The sequence below is a fragment of the Athene noctua genome, chromosome 1, assembly GCF_965140245.1.
Source record: "Athene noctua chromosome 1, bAthNoc1.hap1.1, whole genome shotgun sequence".
Taxonomy (NCBI): Eukaryota; Metazoa; Chordata; class Aves; order Strigiformes; family Strigidae; genus Athene; species Athene noctua.
The window spans coordinates 191,246,195-191,271,641 of NC_134037.1; the positions used below are offsets into that span (position 1 = coordinate 191,246,195).

Sequence of the window (25,447 nt, forward strand, 5' to 3'; positions counted from 1 at the left end):
TATTGCAGTCAGTGGAGAGAAATAACTTTTAAAAGTGCTTCATTTCAGAGTATGAGCTGTATGCTGAGAACAGGGTTTGAGCTCATAAACAGCCAGATGGAAGATAGTTCTGTTCTGAAAAATTCTGCATCGTAAGCTGGGAATAAGTGAGTTGGTGGGAGAAGGGAGGAAGGGGGGGGGGGTTGAGAAGGGAACAACTTCATCCAAGTAGAGATGACTTAGTAAGAGAAGAATTAGGATACTTTGGCAATTACCAGAATTAGTCTGAAAATGCTGGATTGAGAATATTTACTTGGAGAAATTTATCTGTAAACATTTTTTTGAAAAAGGATTTGCAAGAGATCCAAACACAAAGGTAACTTAAATGGCAGGAAGAGACATGAAGTCTGGGAAACTCAGAGAATGCTGTCAGTCTGAAGCTTATATACATTTGCCATATGAACCCCGATTATTAAGACTTCTTAAGAGAATATATTAATTCTCATCTTGAGCTTGCTTAATCCTGTGCTTCAAGTTTGCTTGCCAAAGCATCATTCAGACATTTGGAATTATATCAGAATCATAGTTTTACATGGCATTTCATTTTCTCAAATAATTTGATATTTTTAATAGTACTAGCAAAGTGATTTTCCCTCTGTTGCTAAATAGTGTGTCAAACAGATCATCCTGGTGTCTCCCAACATGATTCAAAGAAAGGAGGATTTCACCTTTTTTATGTTATTTTTTGCGATAATGCATTTGAAATTAGAACTGCTCAAAGGAAGTAGTGCTTTTCATGGAATACTAAATAGATTTTTGTTTTCTTGCGTAGATGTTATTTGTCACACAAAAGGTGTGGTAGTATTTACTATATTCTTTGCTTTTTTACTGCTTGAACTTAGCAGTGATTTTTGATAACTTAAAACAATAATTATCTTCCTGGTTATGTTTACACTCGGGAGTATTGCATTCATTTAAACAACACTAATAAACCACTTGAATAAAAACTTCCTGGTCAACACTTGCAGTTGTTCAGCTTCAGTGAGGATTACTTACATAGGGGCACTCTAAAGTTTTAAGCAGTTATATAGCAATTCAATAGGCTAAAATTTTAATGGCTATGTAATGACATTAGTTTTACTCTGATAATGACTAAGAGCTGCTTTTCTGGAAGAAGGTACAAAACCTATTCTGGAAAAATAGATAACGTTTTGCAGGTTTTGTTTTGTTTTGTGTTTGCTATAAATTTTATTCTACTTGGCTTGATAAAGTTTATTAAAGAAAAAAGGAAGAATTCATGCTAGAAATGTTTGAAAAGGAGTTCTGCTGGGGTTTTGTTTGTATGTTTGTTTTTTCTTTTGTAGTACTGTGCAAAATATATTACTAGATATTACTAATTAATTTTTAGAATATGTATTTTTGTTTGTTTGTTTGTTTTTTCTGGGTTCATTTTTTATCAACCCTTTTCTTTACTACTTCCTGATAATGAAGGCTGAACAAAAATTGTTAGAGGCTCAAAACTAAGTGGCATCTGTACAGATGAATTATTTTGCTAGTACTATGGAAATTATTTAAAGATTAGACTTTCTAAAGACAAAGAAAAAAAAAACCTAAATTATTCCAAGCAGTCAAGAAATATTCTTATTCAGTCTTGGCACTATAAGGATATTAATGCCAAGATTTTGCTTAAGATTTTGTTTCATGATGGTACAGCTGAAATGCATCTGAATGCATCGCTGTACCTTCTTTTTCTAAGACAGGAAATTTGAAAGTCTATTTACCCTAGCTGAAAAGGCCAAATTCAGAGAAATAAACTAAAATGGAAAATGTCTTAAACATATGAAACAATGATCGTGATATTTTAGAAAGTTAATGTGATTCTGTGGTGGGACTTAGGAATGATTGAGGATCATTTCATGACACTTAAACCAACCATTTGATTGTCCAAGATGTTCAAAAGTAAATGAAACAAAAACGGAGGAAAATTGGGGTGCATGTACCCTTGGTGTAAATGGTTGGCCCAGACCATCTGGTGTGCTGCATAATTCACTTGCTAGGAACTTCCGTCGCACTCTTGTGTCATGTTATGAGCTAAGTGCAGGCCCATGAAGCAATGCCCACGTGGGTTGCTGGTGCATGCTTACATTCCTGGAGCAGCAATCCATCTCTTCCACTGTAGGGGTGAAGGTGGGAGGAGAGAGGCAGAAGCCAGCTTAGTTTTCACCCACTTGTTGAAAATATGAAGACAGTCAAATGTCTTTATAATTAAAAAAAAAAATCCATTAATTTTATTTCTGTTTGTCTCTCATTTCAGTCACTGTGTGTGTAATCCTTATTCCCAATGAGAACCAGTTTCTCATTACCTGACCTTTCAATTTGCAGCACCTTAAGGGTTATCTGCCGTCTATACAAATTAGACAGTGAACTCCAATTGATGCTTCTGGCTATTGACTTGCAACACCTGTGAACCCATGGGTAGCTAGCCCATGTTAAATCACATTCTGCTAGTGGTACTTACCTGCCTTTCCATGCTATACTTTTTCTATCTTGCCCATCTGTTAACTCTCTTCTTTCATCTCATAAGAAATGTTGGTATGTATCTGTGACAATCCAGAGGGATATATCTGTATATTATTTATTTTTCTACTGCTTTGTATATGGCAGCTTTAACATGCTGAAGAGTTAATGTGCTCAGAATAGGATTCTGTGGGTGCGTATGCTGGGTTGCGAACCATCTGCGTCACTGACAATGCAAAAGTGTCATCAGCATTCAAGTTAGAAGATTAACGATGTCTAAATTAATGACGCACTTGTGTTAGCAGACTAACGGCGTCTAGATTAATGACAACTAAAAGCGAAAGTATTTTTGCTCATTAGGGAAGAAACAGATAAGAAAGGAATTTTTAGAATAACAAAGCAGAAATTTATCTACCGGTTGTGCACGCTTAGTAGCGCTTGTTGAAAGTGCTGAGAGGAACGAGTTTTTGAAATGAGCATGCGCCAGAGCAACACACGGATTTGCTGTCACAAGAATATACAAGGACTTGTTTTTCTAATAAACATGAGAGCTTGACTGTTAACCGTATTGGTGTGTGTCATACCTCTCATTCGCGTCCTGCAAAAATAAGGCCTCTGGCTACAGGATTCACTTTACTAGTTTACTAGTGCACTTAAAATTAGACCTGTGGTTAATAAAAGCTTTCCTTGTAGTGAGCACATAAGGAGCTCAGAACTGTGGCTTCTCTGAGGTAGGAAGACCTGTACACTACAGTGCACCATAGTGGAGGAGAAGGCTTGGAAGGTTCCAGCTGCCCGCTGATTTGCCTTTGGTTGGTGTTTCATGGTGGGCTGGAGAGAAGCCTCCAAGTGCACCCTGCTGGACTGAAAATCTCCAGTCTTTGTTCTTCTCTTAGACTTTGTGGCCTAAAGGGTACGGTTTGTCATGGGAAGTTTAGTGGCCTTACAACATCAGCAACCTTTCATCAGGAGGCATCTGCGGAGTTCATAATGAAAAATAATCAGTAGTGCACAGGAAGCATCCTTCTGCTTTTTAATTAAAAATGCAATTACATTGCTCCTTTGTCATGATAAACTGCTGTACGTGAGTTCTCTATCATTACATTGTATGGCACATGAATGGGAATCTCAAAGTGGGGAGAAAGAGGAGAGGGAAATGGGGTGGAACATATTCTTTCTTATGTAGCATCTGGCTTTTTAGCAAAGTCCAAGGCTTTTAAAATAGTTGAGACTAGTTCTCTATTGAAATTATTAAAGAATTTACTGATTAATCTCTACTGTAAAATGTCATTTCCCTTTTGTCTTGTACTTTAATCAAAATAAAAGAGCACAGTGTGGGAAAAAAAAAAAACCAACACAACAAAAAAACAACAAGAAACTAAGAAAAATGCTCCATGATACTGTTTGTGAGGGTTGAGATTAAGGACATTAATGGAAATAACATTCAGGCAACTTCCATTTCTGAATCCTCACTGGGAAAAAGTAAGTTAATACAGAATTAGTAAAGGTTAAGTGAAGCATTTTGGAACTAAATTAAATCATGGCTAATTTCTGCTATATCCATTATATTTGGTTTGTTTAGAATATGTAGAAAAATAATGTAGTCTATAATTTTTTTGTAGATAAAATGTGTTTCAAAAATAAACAAAACATTTTATCAGAAATTTCTATAGCAGAGAGGTTTGAGCTATAAAAAGGTATTTTAACAAAAATGGGGGTAAAACTCAAATTTGCTTTTTACAAAGCAAAAATCATATAACCATCACAAGTGAGTTTACAATATATTAAAGATTTCATAAAATACAGAAACATTAACTGTAAACATTGCAAAACCTATCTCAGCAAGCCTAATGCATTCATTTTTGCACAATGGTCTCACTAGGTTTATGTAAGTCTATCTCATTAGTAGAATATTTGTATCAGAACCATTCAAACAAATCATAAGAATAATTAATTACCAGGAATACTGTGGTTTGTACTCACAATCAGTACATTAGTCTCTTAAAGTACTGTCAGAGAATACATACTTCATTGATTTTTTTCTTCTAGTTGTCCATGATGATTTTAATCTTAAACTCAGATTCACAACTACACTTCATTACACAGATGTGTGGGAGAGGAATAAGTCTGGCTTTCCCAAGGACCTGAATCAGTTACCTATATTTGCATTTCCTAGTTTTTAGAATGGCATGAAAGTTTCATAACAAGTCCAGAAGCAACAAATGGAGGACTAAACTTGTTTTGGGGTCTGCCTGGAGAATGTGGAGATTAGCAATATATTGCTAATATATGATGATAGAACCAAGGATGCATGAAGTTCTGATAAACTCAGAAAATCACTAGCAGGTTATCTTGAATCTTTATGCCAAGCTTTATTATGGCATGTCCTAGTTTTTTAGTAGGGCACGAAGGGATCTATCTATATAGAAGTCTATCTATATAGAAGATGTTCCCTTAATAACGAATGGAAAGTCTACTCTGCCTCAATGACTTACTTATTAAAGCACCAGGTAATGGATTGTTAGGGACTATTTGGGGACTCAAATAGTCTTGGCAATAAAAACCCTGAATTTTGTCATTAGGGAATTAGAAACTTATGTGAACTGCAACTATTTAAACTAAATTTACCAGTAAAATTTGCTAGAAGATGTGCAAATTTGAGTTTGCAGAATTTCTCTCAGCTCTGGTAAATGTAATGGTAAACAATTTGTCTAGCTGCACATTGGCAGTAACAATAAATAATACTGTGTTTGCAATTCTTTGTTCTCGATGGACCAGAAATCTTGGAAACAAAATCAAGTGTGTTACATTACAAGACAAAGAAAAATCATCTGACTAAAGATGAAGCTAAACATATGCCTTTTTGCCAACAGACAACAAGTAAGATCACTTGTTTTCAGATAGTCATAGCAATGCTGCCTGGCAAAGGGTGGAGTTACTACTTTGATTGTAAACTTCTATAGTTCTGACAGCTGACTTTGGAGCTTTATCATTGTATACTGTATGTTTCTTGGGAGTATCTGTTAATAGAGCTAATATACTCTTTTAAACAGACTATACAGATTGAATTACTGAGAAAAATAGATATAAAGCAATTTACATTTTAAAGGGATATGTAGATTTTAGCAGTATTAAAAATTAGGGGAAACTGCTTAAATACAAAGCTGTCTCATAAAATTGCTTGAAGAAACTTTGTCTCTCTGAAGAGACTGCATGTATGGTAGAAAATATAATGACCAATAAAAAAACGTCACACACTTTCTTCTGTTTTCCATACAGTCTTAGAAAGAAAACAAGGCAAACCAGAGGTAAATTAAACTTTGATTATTTTTGAAGGGCAAAATCTGAATAAATAAGAGGAAAGGTGTTTCCAAATAATTCCAGTTTATCCAGTTAGTTGATTAGAATTTGGAAAGCAACTACTGTAATCTAAGATTTTTTGTGTATGTAGTAAATAATTTTAATATTTATCTTGTTGTATTGACAACATTTATTTTTTCAGGATATCAGTGATTTCTTGACAGTGGAATACAATACCAGTGCTCTGAGTTAACGGCAAATATTGTTCAAGTTGCTAGCACATGAACATTTGCCCTTTTTAAAAAAAAAACCAAAACAAAAGGCGCATGATTTTTTTAAAAAATGAGATTTAGGAACACTGAAGCTGTAATAGTATGGAAGGTCTGAATGCACAGTTCCTCATGGAAACAAGGACTGATAGTCATAGTTGACTTTGTAAAGACTTCTTTCTATTTATCAAAGTGTGGGTTTGGATAACCTCTCTGGAAGCCAGAATGTTCTACCAATGTGTACAAGATTGCTTCCTTCTGGAAACTAAGGAAAGATCAGCCCACTTAAAGTATAAGTGCGAACAGATGATCTCTTATCCATGGACTAGTATTTGACAGTTGGTTTCAGCTAAGTTGGGTGTGTTAGGTTGTCAAGACCACCTGATACCGTCTCTTTGTTATACAGGTTATACCAGTTACACAGGTTTTAGGAAAATGAAAATGTTGAGAGCAGTCTGGGTTGGCCATCCTCAATGCAAGAGCTTCCTCTGCTCTCTGTTTTCCTGGCTCTCACCTTGGCTGAATGTTGGTGCAAGCCTTTTTGGCCAAAGGATGCACCTGGTATGTTCAAACATGGTTAGTTCACTCTTGATATTGGAGGTCAGGTAGAAAATAAGTGCTGTCTTGGGGAAATCTTGTGAGTTTCTTTGGGTAATCGTATCATTCATGTCAAGAGTAACAAAATTTTTACTTGAAGCTGCAACTTACCTGATGAAGACCCTGATAGGTGTTTCATGCCATAGAGCAGATAGATGGAGAAAAGACAAAACAAAGCAAAGATGGGTACACAGCGGAATCGTATTGTCTTATCATAGTATTGGCTTTTCTGCCATTGGAGATCTTCCAAAAGAGACTACAGATGAGATATCTTGGGTGCCTTTATTTGTCTGACTCCTGATCCAGTAAAACACTTAAGTGTGTTTTCTAAGTTAGGATGGAATTATTCTCATGCTTAAACAAGTGATTTAAGATGTTTTTCAAGCCATTGGCTTATACATGTCTCTAATAATATCACATTGAAATCTAATTCATAGAGCCTAGTAATCTGGATTTGAGTAGACTATATAAATTTGCATCTCAACATGTGCAAAGATCTCAATCTAGCTTCCTTTACACCCTGTCACACCAATGAGTTTGACTTACATCACTATCTTTCTCATTTAAATGTGGAGTATTTATGTTGGTGTGGGGCCCTTAAGGCTCCATGTGGAAAGTTACTGTTTTTTCCCCTTTTGCCACCTAGATAGAAGGTTTTGAACACGTGCACATCGCCAAATTATTAATATGTATTTATTAATTTAAAAGGATATTAGAATCAGAAGAATTGTCAGAAAAATAACTTCCACACATTTCAGTGTTATGTTTTTCTTCCCCAGTAAAATGTCACTGTTAATTCTATCTGTGTTTTCAGGTTTGTTTCTGTACTTGAGCTCTGTTCTCCCCTGGCTGTCTGCAGGATTTCACCATTTCCTATTGCAGTTGTGTGTTTAGTTTTAAAAGAAAGGTCAGATACTGTTGTCATCTAATAACTAGTGTCTTGCTGATTTTTAAATTTTTTTTTTTTTTTTTTTTTTTTACTAGAATTGATGTGTTTTCCAATTTTTATCATGGTGTTTCATACAGGTTGCTAATTTACCATGTATGAAAAAGTTCTGTATAGTTATCAGAGTCACTTGTTCTGACAGTCCTGTATTTCATCTCAGTTGTACCACAGAGACCTAGACAGATACTGCAACAAATATTCTGTCAATGGTAATTTGAATCTGCCAGGTGGAGCTGGCAGACCAACTATTCTCTTATAGTGAAAGTCTACACTTTCTTTAGATAATCAGAATTTTGGAAGGACAAGGAAAGGCCCATTGCTTGTTCTACAGATAAAAGTGTTGAGGTTACAGCAGGACACCTTTAGGAGAAAGTTCTCAACTGTGCAAGGCAAAACCTAACACCATTACATTTTCTCACTCAAGAGCTGATTTTCCCTATCTCAGGTTCACTCCTGGCAGTGACTCTACGGGGAACCTTGGCATAGGCTCAAAACAGATAGAATACCGTGAGAAATTATTATAATTTTAGCAATCAGAGAAAAATAGGGTTATAGGTTTTGTTCTGTGATTTAAACTACACAGTAACTCCTGTGTATGGTAACTAGTAGGTAACCACACTGTAATTTTTATGTAATTCCAGACTATATGAAATTCACAGCAATTTAATGTTGAATTAATGATCACTTGCAGTTTTAGCCACCTGTTTTCTGAACTACAACAGGTGTCTGGATTTGAAGGGGTCATGGGCATGTGATAAACATTTTGAATCTGTTTTCTTTAAGCTGGCAGGTAAGTCCACACTTTCATTTCAGGTAAATGGGATCGATATGTCAAAGACATGGAATGATTGAAAGGCTGACACAACCAAAATGACAGGAGACTCATAAGATAGCCTGCATTGATAGAAAGGGAAAGAAGAAATAGGATGACAGGAAGGGACCACAGATATAATAAAAACAGAGAAATTGACCAAGAGGAAAACTCCTAGTGGCATTGAGAGTAAGGCAGACAACAAAGTAATGATCTTCCCTTTCAATTTCCATTCCTTCCCAAAACCAAAGAAAAGAGGTAGGAAATTAATCAATAAACCTAATAAAAATGGATTTTTGTTCCCAAGGAATTCTAAGGTTTTCTTTTTTTAACAATTAGCATGAAAGGTCAAAATAAACTTGTGAGAAAATCTCTTAATAGGAGAATTTGGCAGCAAATAATCACAAAGAAAATGAGCTGTACATCTAAGAATTTTATTATAACTATTTTATAGGGTTTTTTTTGATAAATCTGAAAAAAATATGGAGAATTTCAGAAACTACAGTATTCACAAGCAAGTCTTATTTTTATAAAGATCATTTTGTCCTCTCCTTTTCCACAAAAAAAAAAAAAAAAAGTTTTAACTCTGATATGTAATCCTATCTGAGGTACAGAAAAAGAACTTCCTCACAGAGCTGTACTGCATTAGACTATAACTTATGTAGACCTATATAACTTTTGTTAACTAACTGAGTTCTGTTATTCATCAAGGTAAAATTATTCTATCTTCCATTAAAAAAACACCCTTGTAGAGTTCAGTTCATGAGGGTTATAATATATTATTTTCATTAAGGTCCATGAATATTGTGGTTATATCCTTTTGTTGAAAAGAAATATAAGTTAGTTACTTTGCAAATTGAATTATGACACTTCATTAAAAGGTGTAACTTTCCTTTCGCTCAGAAATAACCTTATGTATCTCCTAAGTATATCCACACCTGAGTCTCTTTTTTGAGGCTGCTTTCATAGACATTTAGATTTTCTTTTAAAAATGAGCTTGTGATGATCAAACTTATAGAGGAAAGCATTGCATATGATGACTGTCCAAGAATGAGAAGAATCATCATCTATCCTTTATTAAATATTTTCTGATGACATGCCAATCTTCAGGTGTGCAGATGATGCTTTCTTATCCTTCGTTGCATAACAGAGAAACAAGTAGGTGAGTGAGAATCACAGAAAGGATGAGGTTGGAAGGGACCTCTGGAGGTCCACCTCAAGCAGAGCCCACCTGAGCCTGTTGCCCAGGACTGCATCCAGATGACTTCTGAGTTTCTCTGAGGATGGAGACTCCAGTCTCTCTGGGCAACCTGTGCCAGTGCTGGGTCACCATCACAGTAAAAAGTGTTTCCTGGTGCTCAGAGGGAACCTGAACCTTCTGTGTTTCAGTCTGTGCCCATTGCCTATGGTCCTGTTACTGTGCACCACTGAGAAGGGCCTGGCACTGTGTTCTTTACAATATCCCTTCAGGCACTTATAGACACTGATGAGGTGTGTCCCCCCCCCCCCCCTTCTCCAGGCTGAATAGTCCCAGCTCGCTCAGCCTTTCCTCACAGGAGAGATGCTCCACTCCTGCAATCATCTTTGTGACCCTTCATTGGAACCTCTCCAGTATGTCTATGTATTTTGTACTGGGGAGCCCAGAACTGGACCCAGCACTCCAGCTGTGGCCTTACCAGCGCAGAGCAGAGGGGAAAGATTACCTCCCTCAGCCTGCTGGCAATGCTCCTCCTAATGCAGATCGGGATACCACTAGCCTTCCTTGCTGCAAAGGCACACTGCTGACTTGGTGTACACCATGACCCCCAGGTCCTTTTCTGCAAAGCTGAGGTTATATGTTCTACAGAACTTGCACTGTGAAACTGATATGAAGTGAGAAAACCAAAATTTTAAGCCTGATGCAAACTCCACCAGTCAAGTTTAAATTGTCCATTTAAATGCGAATACAAGTGGGAGTAGAAGTTAGCTTTAACTTTTTTTTAACTCTTACTCCTGGCTATCACCAGGTTTCTTTCACTGCCAGTGTTTTGGTCTTGAAAGATTTCTGCTGTTGCTTTTCCACTGAGGAATCACCCAAGGTTCCCCATTTCCTTGGAGGCATGGTTCTGTCACAGATCCCTCCAAGGATGGACAGGCTCTGTAAGTTATGAGCTGTCATGGAAGGCAGTGACTGTAGGTTGTTTTTTTATGGGTGAAAACATTTATGTGTGTTGGGTATGTGTGTGGTGAGGTTTTTGGTGGGGGGGAGAGGCTACAGAGGTGGCACCTGTAAGAAGCTTCTTAAAGCTCCCCCAGCTCTAAGTCAGACTCTCCTCTGGCCAAAGCTGAGCCAATTAGCAACAGTGGTTGTGCCTCTGTGATAACATATTTAAGAAGGGGAACCTGAGATGAGGAGAAGTTGTGAGTGAGACACTTGTGCAAACACCAAGGTCAGTTGAGGAAAGGAGGAAGAGGAGGGGGAGGTGCACTGATGCAGAGGAGGTCCGTGGTGGAGCAGATGCCCACCTGCAGCCCGTGGAGGACCCCACATCAGAGCAGGTGGCTGTGCCTGAAGAAGGCTGGGACTCTGAGGGAAGCCCACGCTGGCGCAGTCAGTTGCTGGGAGGAGTGTAGTCCATGGAAGGGACCCATGTCAGAGCAGTTCATGAAGAGCTGCAGCCCGTGGGAAGGACTAGCTCGGAGAAGATTGTGGAGGACTGTCTCCCGTGAGAGGAACCCATGCTGGAGCATGACAAGAGTGTAAATTGTCCTCCCTCTGAGGAGGAAGAAGTGGCAGAGACAACGGGTGATGAACTGACCACAACCCCCGTCCCCTGTGCCTGTGCTGCTGGGTGTGAGGAGGTATTGAAATCAGGAGCAAAGCTGAGCCCAGGAAGAAGGGAGGGGTAGGGGGAAGGTGATTTTAAGATGTGAAGGTATTTCTCACTGTCCTACTCTGATAAATCTTTGATTGATAAATTAATGTGGTAGTGATATTCAAATTAAATTGATGTTCTTTTTTTATTTCCCCAGTGGGGAATGTCTTTTGCCTGTGACCATAATGAGAAAATCACTCCTCCCTATCCCTATCTTGATTCCAAAGCTTTCTCTTTTCTTTTTTCTTTTCTTTTCTTTTCTTTTCTTTTCTTTTCTTTTCTTTTCTTTTCTTTTCTTTTCTTTTCTTTTCTTTTCTTTTCTTTTCTTTTCTTTTCTTTTCTTTTCTTTTCTTTTCTTTTCTTTTCTTTTCTTTTCTTTTCTTTTCTTTTCTTTTCTTTTCTTTTCTTTTCTTTTCTTTTCTTTTCTTTTCTTTTCTTTTTCTCCTCTCCTCTCCTCTCCTCTCCTCTCCTCTCCTCTCCTCTCCTCTCCTCTCCTCTCCTCTCCTCTCCTCTCCTCTCCTCTCCTCTCCTCTCCTCTCCTCTCCTCTCCTCTCCTCTCCTCTCCTCTCCTCTCCTCTCCTCTCCTCTCCTCTCCTCTCCTCTCCTCTCCTCTCTCCTGCCCTTGCCAACCTGGGTCCTGCTCACTCTTGAAGTATCACAAAATAGAGCTGCAAGGTACTGTAGGAGATCTGTTTGTCCAGAAAACCTCAATTCAGACTCCAAAGGCTTTACTGTTATTATTTAGCAAATTGTATGGGATAAATTTATAACCTAAGAAAACTGTAATATTCACATCTGTAGATATTCATTAAAACTGGGATTTATTCCCAGAATACTCATACACCAGTTTCCTTTTCTTCTAAGTAAATACAGTCTTGTGGTGAAGCAGGATCAGTAATAACTAGGTCATTACCAGTGAAAAGCTTCACTTGCCTTGCTCTTTTTGTGCCCATGTTTGACTTTTAATATATCACCCTTACTTTCAGGGATTTTCATTTTGTTCATTTCAAATTCTCAATTTATTAAGAACACACTGAATTCTGTTCTCCACAGTGTCTGACATCTCTCCCACGCTGGGACAACTGAATCACTGATGTTGTTAATAAGTAAAACTTTGTCCAAGACAAATCCCTGGGGCTCTGACTTGAAATCCTCTCACTATCTCATGCTGAATTAACATCTGCTTGTTGTATATATTTAAGCTGGGTGATTTTATTTATATTGCAGTTTTACTTGTAAGCTTCTAGTATGAAGAGGAGGGAAGAATGGGGTGAGTGCTAGGTTCTGTCGTCCATCCTTCCTTGTGTCTGACCCGAGTTCCTCTCCGCAGTGGTGAAAACTCCCTGAGCTGGCTGTGGAGAGTCAGGATGAACATTTTGTACCATGCAGGGTGTGCATATCCCTGTCTGCAAAAAGAGGGAGAGGCAAGAAAACAATACCCTGTGCAGGATACAAAAATAAATTTTTATGCCAAAGATGCTAATTAGTGTTTGTTACAAATGTGAAATTTTAGAGCAAGAAAGGTTTTTATGAATTCTAAACTCTTCTGATCCTTTTTCTTGGACAGGAGCAGCTGAATGACGTGGTGTGTTTTGACTCCAAGGTGTATGCTGAAAATGAGAATTGCTGGAAATAATTTTTACCTTGTTTAAAATGCATTCTTAGATGTGATATAACTAAAAAACCCATAGGTATCTAAACATTGTGTTGTATGTGTCCTGGGACAGGAACTGTGTCTTCCTTTTGGGGAGATTAATGGGTAATGTAATAGTACAACAGAGCACTGAACCAACAAAAGTAATCGATTAACTCTGCAGTAACTAATATTTACTGACTGAACTTCATCTCCTGTTTCTCTGGCACACTAATTCCACACTGAGTTTGATCCAATTACTTTAGGGCTCAGGCCAGAAGCCTGAAATTCAGGCCCCAAGTTGAGGGGTAATTGTCCACGCAATGAGAATAATGGTTTCATAGTTGTACCCTATGCAAGCATCCACACTAAACGAAATGAGGTTCCTCCCCAGACCAGCTGTGTCTGGTTCCAGCTACACATTTGACTGGCACTGTCATAGTGGGGGTATGATCACAATTCCTGCATCTTTGTATGTGACCCTGTGTAATTCATCCATTTTCTTGCATGGACCTCCTCCAAGCTGGAGCTAACTTTTCCATTCTCTTTTCAATGGTTGAGTAGCCTTTGAATCTTTCGGATCCTTCCCTCCCCTTGCCAGTGTTCACAAAAGCTTTATGTTGCCATTCACTGCTGAGTTGCTGTGCGTTCTCCAGGGAGGTTTGTTAGTTTGCATTAGTACAAATTAAGATCTGCACTGTCCCTACTCCTCCCAGTACCAGCTCATTATTTACTAACTGTGAGGTCAATAAAATTCTGTTTTCTGTCAGACAACAGCTGGTTTTCTTATGAGAATTGTAGCAATCTCCGCTTCACCAGCCTGTCCTGTGGATACAGCTGCAGGGAGCATTCATTAGGATGTAGGAAAATTTCTTTTAGCCATCCTATTTTATTCCTACAGCCATTGCTTGTTTTGCTTTTTTTGTCTGGACACTTTTATCTAAGTAAGATTAGGGAAGGCCAGAAATCAGATTTGCTGAGAGAAGGAAGGAAAGGGTCTGAGAAGCAGCTGGCTAGCATTCAAATTAATTTATTTTCTCTTTTTTTTCTAAAACAATTCCAAGAGATGCTTTAGCTCTGCTCTTTTACAATATTATCAGCTTGATCATAGTTTAGTGACTGAAAAATGATTCAGTTCTTTCAAGTAACGAGTCATTCAAAAGCAAGGATTTTACCAGTCAGTCTGGAAAAGAAATAACACTTATCTGCAGTATATTTATACATATTCATATTAACAAAAAAAAAAAAATTCAAATGCATTTCAGACTTTTCAGGAAATATTTGAAAGCTTTGTCACAATCCTATGACCTTTTCAACCATTATTCATACATTTCACCCCTTGGACACAGCTGGCCCTTCTCTCTCCTCCTCTCCCTCCCTCTTTTGACTATTCCAAATATCAGCTTAACATTTAATGCCTTTGAAGCCAGAATATCAATAATAATGTCTCTTACCAAAATGGCAGAAGAGGCCAGCACACCAGATCCTAAATCCCAGAGAGATGGAGGAGAAAGCCTCTGGAGCCAGGCATGAGAACTGCACTTCTGGGGCAGATCTTTCAGGCACAGGGCATGCACACAGAGACATGCCAGCTTCTTCAGGAGGATGTCAAGGAAACAGAAGCAAGACAATCTGCCAGCACTGACAGTCTTGCCCTTTGTACATTTCCAGCCTTGCAAAGGTTTCCTTCTGTTCTTGGTTTGACTCTATTTCTACTGGTATATGAGACAAGATCACTTTGATAGTGGGTTAAGAGTGGCTGTGAAGCAGGCATTATGGACAAACTTGTTCTTCACTAAATAATTCCAACATTTTCTTCGGAGTGTTTGGATTTTATTTATTTCCTAATTATTCTGCAAAATTTATAAGGCAGGACTGAATATTGTTGTGTTTGCAGTGGGACTTTCATTCCTGGTAAAGTTCCATTGTCAGTAACTTAAACAATGGCTGTTAAAGATGAAAGCACCTCTGACCTGCTGGTCACATCTATGCCTCCTTCAGCCACCTTTTCAGCAAAAAAGCAATGAGAGAAACATAACTCATGAGGATCTCAAGATTTAGAGTAGTGCCATGGATGCAGGTAGAAAGAGCAGACTACAGTGAGCCATTGAGAAATCTAATTTTCATTTTATGCAACTGGTTTAATATCCTGAGGAAGTGGGGGCCAGAGTTAATGACCCAAGATGTCCCTTCTAGCTGTAGCTTCCTAAAGAAAGAAGTTATTCAACCACCCCAGCTAAGAGAATGTTGTCCTCCTGTCACGTACAGAATGAACATCTCTTTCATTGGTGCTTTGATTAGCAGTGACAGAGGGGAATGGGCTCGAGGAACCTTGCTAACGATTCCTAACATGCAAGGCGAAGTGACAAAACTAATATACCCACATGTAATAAGTAGGTCTTACTTCAAGAAAGAGAATAAATTAAATGCTGTACTTCAGAGAACATTGCCATACTTTGATGAGGTTTATGGAAATTCTTAGCTGGACATGACAAAAGAAAGTACGTAGAGAAGGTTGTTTGTGGCATGATCATTTCTCATCTCAGTTCTCCTTGTGATTTTAGTAACATAAAACAAATGAATGTGATGACAGCAGTGGTTCTTCACAGTCCCTCAGTATCATACAATAATGCTTTAAGTTTCAGAAAACTCCCTTTTTTTCCGCACATATAGAAGACCTACAAATTTATCAGAGTAGAACTTGGCCAACTCCACAACATCCTTTTCAGTTTTCTGTCTCTGCTGCCTGTGTTTGTCAGTCTAAAGAAATCTATAGAATCTGGGTGTTGTCTGAAAATCTTATTCTGTGGTGCAAAAGAAAGAGTTGTTTCAATAGAACATAAAATTCTTAGCATTTTTACAACTGCCTGGAGTTTATTTCCAAGAGTCCATTAATATTCAAGTCTGTTAAACCTGGTGAGAGGTACAGAACAAGAATACTAGCTGTATGTGACTACAGATCAACAGGGAAACAATTTCATGAATTTCAGCCATAGGTTGTTATAAAGTGCCATACCAGGGTTACAAACCTAATCTGAAGTCATACACAGTGGATAATCTATTCTAATACTGCAGGATTTGTAAGAATTGCTATTTTACCTGTAAAATTGCTTGTTGTCTGGGGAAAAAAATACACAAACAAAACAACAAAGCATGTCAGATTCTGAGACAGAGTAAATTGGAAGAGATATCCTGAAACCAATGAAACTATGCTAATTTTGTCCTCCTATCTCTTAAATAGGCTGTAAGTAGAAATGTGAGCTTGCGTATTAGACTCCTAGACATTGCCATTCTCTCAGTACATCCATGTTTTTGGCTCTGCTATAAGCATATTTGAGGCTTGGAATGCGTAGGATAACTTAAATTTCCTTTTCATAAATTGCTTGGAGAACAAACCATTGTATTCTTATTAATCTTTATTTTATTGTTGTTTCAGGTTAGGTTTCCCCATGATGGTTGTGTCCTGTACCATTGGGATGTGCTATCTTCTTGTTGCTCATGTCGTAGTAGGTTGGAACTCATAGTAATTTATACTTTCAAGACTCAAAGAAGCTTTCTCTTTAATTTAGTTTATATATCAGAACACTAAGAACACATATAAAAGGAAAAAGATGTGTAAGACCACAAAATATGGTATAATTCAAAATGATTGTCAGCATCAGTATCAGGTTTGGTCATTCTTAACATCCTGTTTTGTGAGCAATTTGCAGAAACTGACAGTCAAAATTAAAAGAATCCATATATTTAATTGTGAATGCAATTATTGTGCAGATGAAAAAGCACCATCACATGGGAATATGTTGTGCCTAAAAGTTTGTATTGATACAATCTTAGTACAGTCACAGATGAAAAACTCATTCACAATAGCAGATGTTCAGTAATTTCTTTTTAGGGTTTCATTTGTCTTTGTCAATGTGTTTAGCTATTTGTATTAAGTAACTAATATTCAAGTTGTAATAATAGGTGGCTATGCAGAAATTCTGTACACTATGAAAGATGTATCATTATCTACATTTAAAAATAAACACATCTCCTGAAAATGTGCTGTGGAAGGAATTATTACTTTGGAACTGGGGTTGCATTCTATGAAGGCAATATTTTTATTTTATTTTATCTATTTTTATTTTAAAGATCCTAACCTGTGGTAAGCTTCCTTTTTCTTAAACTAATGCCCATCTTCTTACAAAACTATGGACATAAAATATGATAAAGCACTGGACATCTTCCATTTCTAAATCTTTTAATAGGTTAATACACTATATGGAAGAATGATATCATACTTTGGCTTTGATTTCCTCCTTCTGATAATAATGTGGTAAACCACATATATTGTTTTGTATTATTGGCTGCCAGAACAGGTTAAACTCCTCATTACAAATATTAAATCCTGTGAGGCATTCAAGGTCTCAATCTCCATCTTGCAATACCTTTGTGGGATTGGTCTGAATTAGTAACAGTTTTGTTTTGTCTTGAGTAAGAGAAACTGGCAACCTTGTAAGTGCCATGCAAATGAACAAGGTTGAATTACAGGGAGCCAGCAGAGATGATTAAATGTGGCTTTTACTTGTGCTTAGTCCTTGAGATAACCTGGTGAGGGAGAAGCAGTATCTCTCGCACAGAGGGTGTGAGGTTAATCATACACCCTATTTTACTCATATGCAGGTTCTATTCCTCACCTAGATTTTTTTTTAAAGACTGAAATATGATATTAAGAGGCTAATGGAAATGAGTCACAGCACCCACTCAGAGCAAGGCTGGCTCCCACCCCTCCCTGTAGATTCAGTGGTAGCAAAGGAATCATGTAGAGCAGGAGGGAAAGAGTTCACTCCATTGCCCCAAAACCTGCCACCAAGATTTCCAGCTGCATCCATACTTGGGCCCTTGGATCAATGAAGTCTCTTGTGCCCAGGCTGAGTTTTGCACCACTGTTGAGAAATCTCGAGGCTCGTCTAACAGTGACTAGCTGTAGATCACAAGACTTTCTCCCAGAACCAGCATAACCTCCACTTCCCTTTATATTAAAAAAGAAAAAACAAACAAAAAACAAACCACCAAAACCAGGCCCCTGCAAGAAGTCTGGATCAAAACAAAACCAAAAAACAGATGAACCTGAAAGACATTTCTTCAGACAGTTTGTCTGATATTGAATTGGGTCTGTCTCACTCTCCATGTGGAGACATTTTCTTTGTAATAGCAGTTTACTCTGTAGTAACTGGAATTCTGTTTCAATTAAAGAAACATTTATGCTAATCAGCTTAACACTGATCCCTTGTTAAAAATATTCACACAATATTTTTATAGCCCTCAACATTTCTCACATTGGAGCAATCTTGGTGCAGTCACTGGTTGTGCAAGAATTGTTGCATTAAGCCCTAGAGAACACAAAATCAGCCTCTGCTAAAATACATTGGGTTTTATCTGTTATAGGGTGATTGGTTTTGGTTTTGTTTTTGTGTTTTTTTTTTTTTTTTTTTCTCACACAATTTAAAGTTTTATTTTCTTTTCCATTCCATTAAAACACTGCTGGCACACAGGAGCATAAAAATGAGACTATGGTCGCACAGCACAATTTACTAATTCTTTCTTATTGTTCTTTTTAAAGGGGTAAAAAACCTAAACAAAACCTAATCCTGCTCCTGGGACCTTGAAACCCTCCTGCCAACCCTAAACAAACTCATGCTAATAATGCGATCACATTAGCTGATATGAAAATGCATTTACAGTTTGCTGGAAGGAAGATGGAAGTGAAGCAATTTATTTCCACTCACTCATCTTAGCAAATACTCTGGAACACTTCGGTGCAAGACAGATCTCACTGGCTTCAGAAATGATACATCAGCAGGACTCAGATGAGATTTTCATTCCTTTATGTTACTTGTCCTGTCAAAAGAAAGCAAGTAGTGCACAGGGAGTGCAAATCACGCAACAGGCAACCAAACTTAAGGCTAAATTCATTCTAGTTCTAGGAAATTTTTTTATGATATACTGTTTTCCTGAGGATTTCCTCCAAATAAACTGTCTTTCCTTCCTTAAACAACCATTTTGCTTCTTTTGCACAGCCAAGAAAAGCTCAGTGAGAGCTCATATGACAAAGCAAATTGTAAAAAGAAGATAAAGCTGTTTGTTTGCACAGGGCTTTACGTGAGTGTAATCTAATGTTCAATAACCAGAGAAATAACAGTGATAAATATGTTTTTCTGGCCTTTTGCTGTTGTTTTTCACATTAGCAGACAATCTGCTAAAATGAAAATTACCCAGGTATTTCAGATCATTTCAAGGTAATGAAGTATATTTTTCACTGACTTCCATTATAGTTATCAACATCATTTGCACATCAGAAGTGCACAAGTTACAGGCACTACATCCTTCACAAAACTATATAGGAACCCATAAAAACTGAGTAAATTTGAAGAGTGGGTGGAATTTATTTTTGCATTGAAATTCTCTCTAAAAGGCTGAACAAAATATTTAAATAATACACTATGTAAAAGTGTATTATCCTTAGTATGCTCATGGCTGATCTCAGAGAACAGGATTCTCATTTTCATTGACATTCATTTAGGCTATTTGGTGATGTTTGTTTTAAGCCATAGAGTAAATATAAATATATGACTACTCTGAGATCCATTTTCTGAAGGGTGTAAAATGCAAAACTGGTATAAACCAGCAATATACGAATTATACCACTAAAGGGCAATGTAAACAAAGGCCATTAAAAGAAACTATCTCCAGCAGATAAGCAGGGCAATTACTGAAAGCAAGGAAAGTAACAGGGACGTATTAGAACTTCACCAAATACTGAGCTATCTAGCAAATGTCATTGAGAGTGGACAAGAGTCTGCCCAGTCTAGCAGGTGTCTTTGACAATAGGGCGTAGTGGGTGCCTGCGAAGAACACAAGAGTAGAGCAAACATAAAATGATGCTTTCCCAGAATATTGTCGCCACTTTCAGAGATTTCTGTAACCCAGAGACTTCTTGAATGAGAGATGTCATCTTTATATTGCATTGCACCTGATGGGTTGTGCTTCCACAAACTTACCCAGCTCCTTACTGAACCTTTTAAAATTCAAATTCTGTCACAAGGAGTTTCACAGATAAACTATACACCATGGGAAAAATATTCCAGCTGTTTGTTTTGAACTTGTCCTTTGCTAATTTAATTTTTATGACACCTCTCCCCCAACACCTTTCCAAAATATTTTGGTTGGGAAGGGATAATGAATATATATCCTTTCTCTAAATCATGATTTTATAGACCTATTTCCAGTCTGGAGATCACAGTCTATATGTTCATTTGTTATACAGGAATACTCATATCTTTGCTCATTCCTTTTTTCACCTTTTGAAGCTTCATTGCAGCTTTTTTGAGTTGAAAGGATGGGAAGTGTCAACACTAGCCAAGACACAAATACACTATGGATTTTCACAGAAGCCTGCTGATTTCTTCCGCTTTTTCACTTTCTTCCTAAGAAGCACCTGAAATAGAAAATAAATATGCTAAGCATGAGTCTCTGTGTTTATTGTAATGGCATGCTAAGAAAATGATTGGGAACCAAGTCAGAAAAAATAATGAAACAGCTGAAGCATTAAATTAATATTTCTGAAGTGAATTTACAATAGGAAATCCTAGCAATTCAGAATAAGTGCTAACCACCTCAGATTAAGTCAGCATATGAACATCTGAGTGATTTATTAAGGACAACTGAAAATCAACAAGTATTGGAGATTTATTGAGAGGAGGATTTAAATCTTCCTCCATAGATTCTCTAGAGGGAGAAGATGAGAGAAGAAACCTTTTAGCATACATTTCTTATTAGGGAGAATATTATATGATTAGCAATATCCTAGTGCTTCTCAATATAAGAAGCAAAGGGGTTTTGCACTATGTTTAAAGTTGATCACATGCTGTTTTTTCTTTTCTTCAGGTTGCTGTTGCAGCTTTGATAGGCAGCAGTGATTTATTAGCTGTAGTTTCAATTAGTGCTTTGCCTAATGATTCAGTAATGGAAAGAAAGCTCTCTCAAGACGTGGTCTTGGCTATCATTACTATTATCCTGGCTGGAATAAAAGACCTGCTGCTATTTTTAAGAAAAACAGCACACATAGATTTATCCATGGTGTATGAGCTGCACTAACTGTACAAGATAATAGAGAGAAGGGAGCAGCAGAGTGCTATAAATAAGAGGTACAATCAGTGGGGTGTTACAGATTTTTCTCTTTTTCCTGATTCCTTCCATGTCTTCCCCTTTCCTCTTGAATTTATTGTCCACCAGATATTTTCCCTTTATAGATATCTGCTATTCTGAACCTTATTCATTCACATTCTCTTCCTCCAGCCCACCAGTTCCCCAGTGAAACCCTAACTCATTTGTTTTGCCTCCATGCCCTTTCTTCAGATGGCCTGTGCCTACTTATCCTTAATAAAGTATAAGAAGCGGGAAAAAACCCCTCTTACTTAACAAACAATGTTAAGAATAGGGAAATGGATAATTTTTTTCCAAATTTCCTAATGTCAGTGATGTGCATAGTCTCCTTTTTTTATTTCATCCTTCTATTTAATATATTCATTTATTGCACTTTCCAGATTGTAACATCTCATGTGCATTTTATGCATTGGTCATGAGAAGAGTTACACACACTGATTTGAAGTAAAAAATCACAGCAAGTCTGACAGTGCTGGGGCTCATGAACATAAATTGAACAGATTCTCCTTAAATTGACTCAGGAATGTTAATGCTTCAGGATGTTTTGTTTCTCATTGTCCTTCCTGCATTCACTTTTGAGCTCAGATGGTTACAGATTATAGCTACAGATTATGGCCAATTTATTAAGATCCCAGAATGCCTAAGAAAAGGAAACCTGTAAAATATAATTATATTTTTTAAAAATTATTTTTGTAAATACAGAGTGAGTTACATGCTGGTTTGAAATATCTGAAACTTTGTGCTACTAGTTTGGTTATAGCATGTAGATTATTTGACTTGACAGTTTATTTGTCAAGAATAAGGTTAAGGGAATATGAATATGAAACACATTAACACACAACCTTTTCTGTTGAAGAGTTTTAATGCTCTCATGTTTCCACGACAGACTTCAGGGTTTGAAATTTGTCAGAGACTGAGGTACTGCCATAGACATAGTTTTAGGTGTCCGATAAGAAAAATCCTCCAAGCTGACTTTGTCAGCTTTGAAAAATCTTACCAGCTGCTTAGGCTGGCAGTTAAAACCTTTAAAACAGCGTATGCAGTCCATATACTACATCTGGGAGCTGCTGGAGGCTGAGAAAGGCTTTTCACCTGAGAATTTACTACCTGATTTTTCTGATGTGCTGATTAGTCACTGTTGCAAATTGTAAACTCCAAATTAGCATAAAATTTTACTCTTAAACTTTGTCTCACTTATCCTGCTGAGGGATTCTTGTGAAAATGTTGAGTGAGGTTTGTAAAATACTTCAAGGATGTCTGTGAGAAAATCTGCAATTCTGATTAGAGAAAAAAGCTTGAATGTCATTGAATAATGTGTGGCTACATCATGAATTGATGTAAAGCAACATGCCAAGCAGATATTCACAGCACTTGTTGACTAAAGATGGCTGCATTTTTTTAATGAAAAAATTATGTAATCATAAAAATGAAAACTGTGTGACAAAGTAGATGAATAAAGAAGCTGCCTTCAACTTGAATATAAAATTTTTAATTTGGCATTCCTTGACTCTAAAGTCTGCAAATTCGTTCTCGTTCCTGTGTGCAATAAAATACTTGCTGTAATGTTATTTCCACCGTCAGACTGGAAAAATAAGTAGGTGGTCATATTTCTCTCCAATGAAGGTTAGACTGGGAAATTAGTTTCAAAATAACGACTCAAAATTAATATAAATATTCTACAGTACCAACAGAAACTGGAAATATTTTTTGTGTATCTATTAATCTAAACAACTTTAGATAACAACAAAATCCACAGAACATATATAATATATTCTGCATATGAACAGACAGGAGATTTTAAGTATTTAAATATATTTATATTGGAGACATAACATTTGTTGTAAGAGATTTTAAAACCTTTACTGTAAGTTTCCCTTAACATAATTAAATTTTACATGACTTTTCTATGGGCCATATTAGACATGATATTTTTTGTTGCCTTTGTAAGAGATTTATTGAACTTGACATCTCTGCTCTGGAACAAATTTAAGATTCAACCCATCAAGACATTTTTCTATTCATGGGATGGATATATGCATACAATGTGTATTCTTGTTTCATACACAAACAGTAGAAGAGTTTGTGAGGCAAGCACTCAGGAGCTGTAGAACATAAAAATAAAAGTTTTACAGCCAAGTTTAGGTTTGTTTGGGGTTTTTTTTGTTTGTTTGTTGTTTTTGTTTTTGTTTTTGTTTTTTTTCAGTTAAAACAGAGCCCTGTGCACTACGTTTGTGATAGATGGCTGCATTTATTCTCTTTGTGTAGTGTTGCCTGCAGCAGTGCTCCTTGGATTTCAGATGTATGGTTTCTGGTTTTTGTTATAATGATTAATAAAGATACAAGAAAAAATTGGACCTCACACAAAGCTCAGGTAGATTCTCGTGAAGCAGCTTGTCCCAACCTGATACATTAAGCAATTATTCTTCAGAGAAAATACTTAATTGAGGAAAACGTATATTTAATGAAATATTTGCTTTGTTTTTCTAAAAAGGCATCCGTGCTTTTCTTGAATGGTGAAACACTTACTTAACTCCTTTCCTGAACTGGGACTTAGATTGAATGTTTATTTATCTTGGTATTATTACTTTGATCACCAGCAATGGAAGAAAGGAAATGAGTTTTTCCTTGAAAAGGTGCTAAACTGCTGAAATGTGTATCTGATTACCCCATTTGTACATGCAAATCTGAATTTGGAGGATTACAAAATAATGTGTCCCCAAAGGGCAAGCATTTAATAAAATAAACCTATCTGTCCTGAGAAATGGGAAGAACAACCATATTTATTGGTAGAGTAGCCTTCATAAAATCTTTGGAAATCCGTGGGACTAGCAGCAGTGAGGACAGTGTGTAAGAAAAGTTTCAGGGTGTCTGAGAAAGTGTGACTTCTCCAAAATAAAGTGCAGCTGAGGATAACATGTTGTCTGAAGCAGACAGTATTCTTATTATGTTAATAGGTTTTGTGCTAAAACAAAATCTGCATTAAAGTCCTGGATTTTGTAAACAAGCTGTCAACAACACTTTTTATGTATTCACAATACATTTGGGCATATTATTCTTAGTAAAATCGATGCCAACTCGCATTACATTTGATTGTGGAATGGTAAACATATCCCAGCAATAGAACATAAAAGGATTCATACTTTTTTCTCCACTGTAATGCTAAACAAAGTATCTTGTAAACCATAAATACACATTTAGCTCTGCAATGTGCTTAAAAGGAAAATGTCTCATAATCGCAGGAGGTAAGGAACAGTGAAGATACTGAGTCTCATTACAATTCAGAGCATGATAGAGGAAAGGGATGGCAAGAGATTTTGTACAACAGACGAGAAATGTATGCTCAGTTTTCAATCTCCATGTCATTTAACAGGGCAGTTAGAGTCAGACCTGCTCTCTTTTCTACATTTCTGGTTAGTCGGTGCCTAGCAGCTGATTGTGAGCTTTTCACTTCTATTGGCTTTATCATCATTATATATCAGGGAGATGGATTAATCAGAGCTGCTTCAAACAGCACAGCAGTGACATTTGCTTTGGCAACTGAAGGATGACAAAGCTCAAGGAAGGCAATGAAAAGAGAGAGGATTTCTTTATCCCCGCTCACGAGCCAAACTAACCCCTCAGGATGGAGCCATTGATTTTTACATGACATAAGTTTGCACCTGCATTTTGGTGGGCTTTGTGACTGCCCCTCACAGGATACCTGATTTAGGACTTTGCAATGGCTTCTCCCAGGTTGCAATGGAGCAAGAAGTAGGACTTTGCCATCGGTGAGCCGCTCAGAAACTAGTTCAGACTGGTAGCATGAAAATACCTCCCCCCACCAAAACTATCCTGAGAGTCACAGATCCCAGTGACTCCTGACAGCAACCTCATTGCACACTGAATTGATATGTTTTTCTGGAACTTTATAGTTAGTCATTGACTCCAATGACAGCTTCAAAACATCTACTCAGGACAGCCAAGGGGTCCAATGCAAGACAAAAAGCAAAAAACAGCAAACACTTAAAAATGCTCCCTGGAGAAGATGGACGCAAGAAAAGCACCAATAAAGTCCTGGCTGCACAATTCTCTCTGCTTCCTAAAAAGAAATGTTTTGAATCATTTGGCCTGCTGGAAGAATCTGATTTCTGTTGCTGGCATAGTCACAGGGCTGTGGAGGGGGTGGAATGAGGCTTCATGGCTGTAAGCAACTGCCAGCTATAGTGTCTCTTAAGGCAATTTCATGCCACAACGGATATGGAACTGAAAAGGTAACCAAGCCATGATCGGAAAACCTGAAGGGTACCCTAGCATTTATATAGCTGTTGGTGTCATTGCAAATGTTGTTAATACTGA

The 25,447-nt window shown here is 37.2% G+C and overlaps 1 protein-coding gene across 1 annotated transcript in view; it reads left to right on the top strand.

Moving 5' to 3' along the window:
* The window catches only part of OCA2 (OCA2 melanosomal transmembrane protein), a 205,040-nt gene extending 188,595 nt beyond the window's left edge, over positions 1–16,445 (top strand). Inside the window, exon 24 of the mRNA XM_074930224.1 lies at positions 16,344–16,445. Coding sequence (XP_074786325.1) covers positions 16,344–16,431 — 88 coding nt within the window. The 3' untranslated portion in view covers positions 16,432–16,445. The remainder of the gene's footprint in view (positions 1–16,343) is intronic.
* Positions 16,446–25,447: the final 9,002 nt, after the last annotated feature.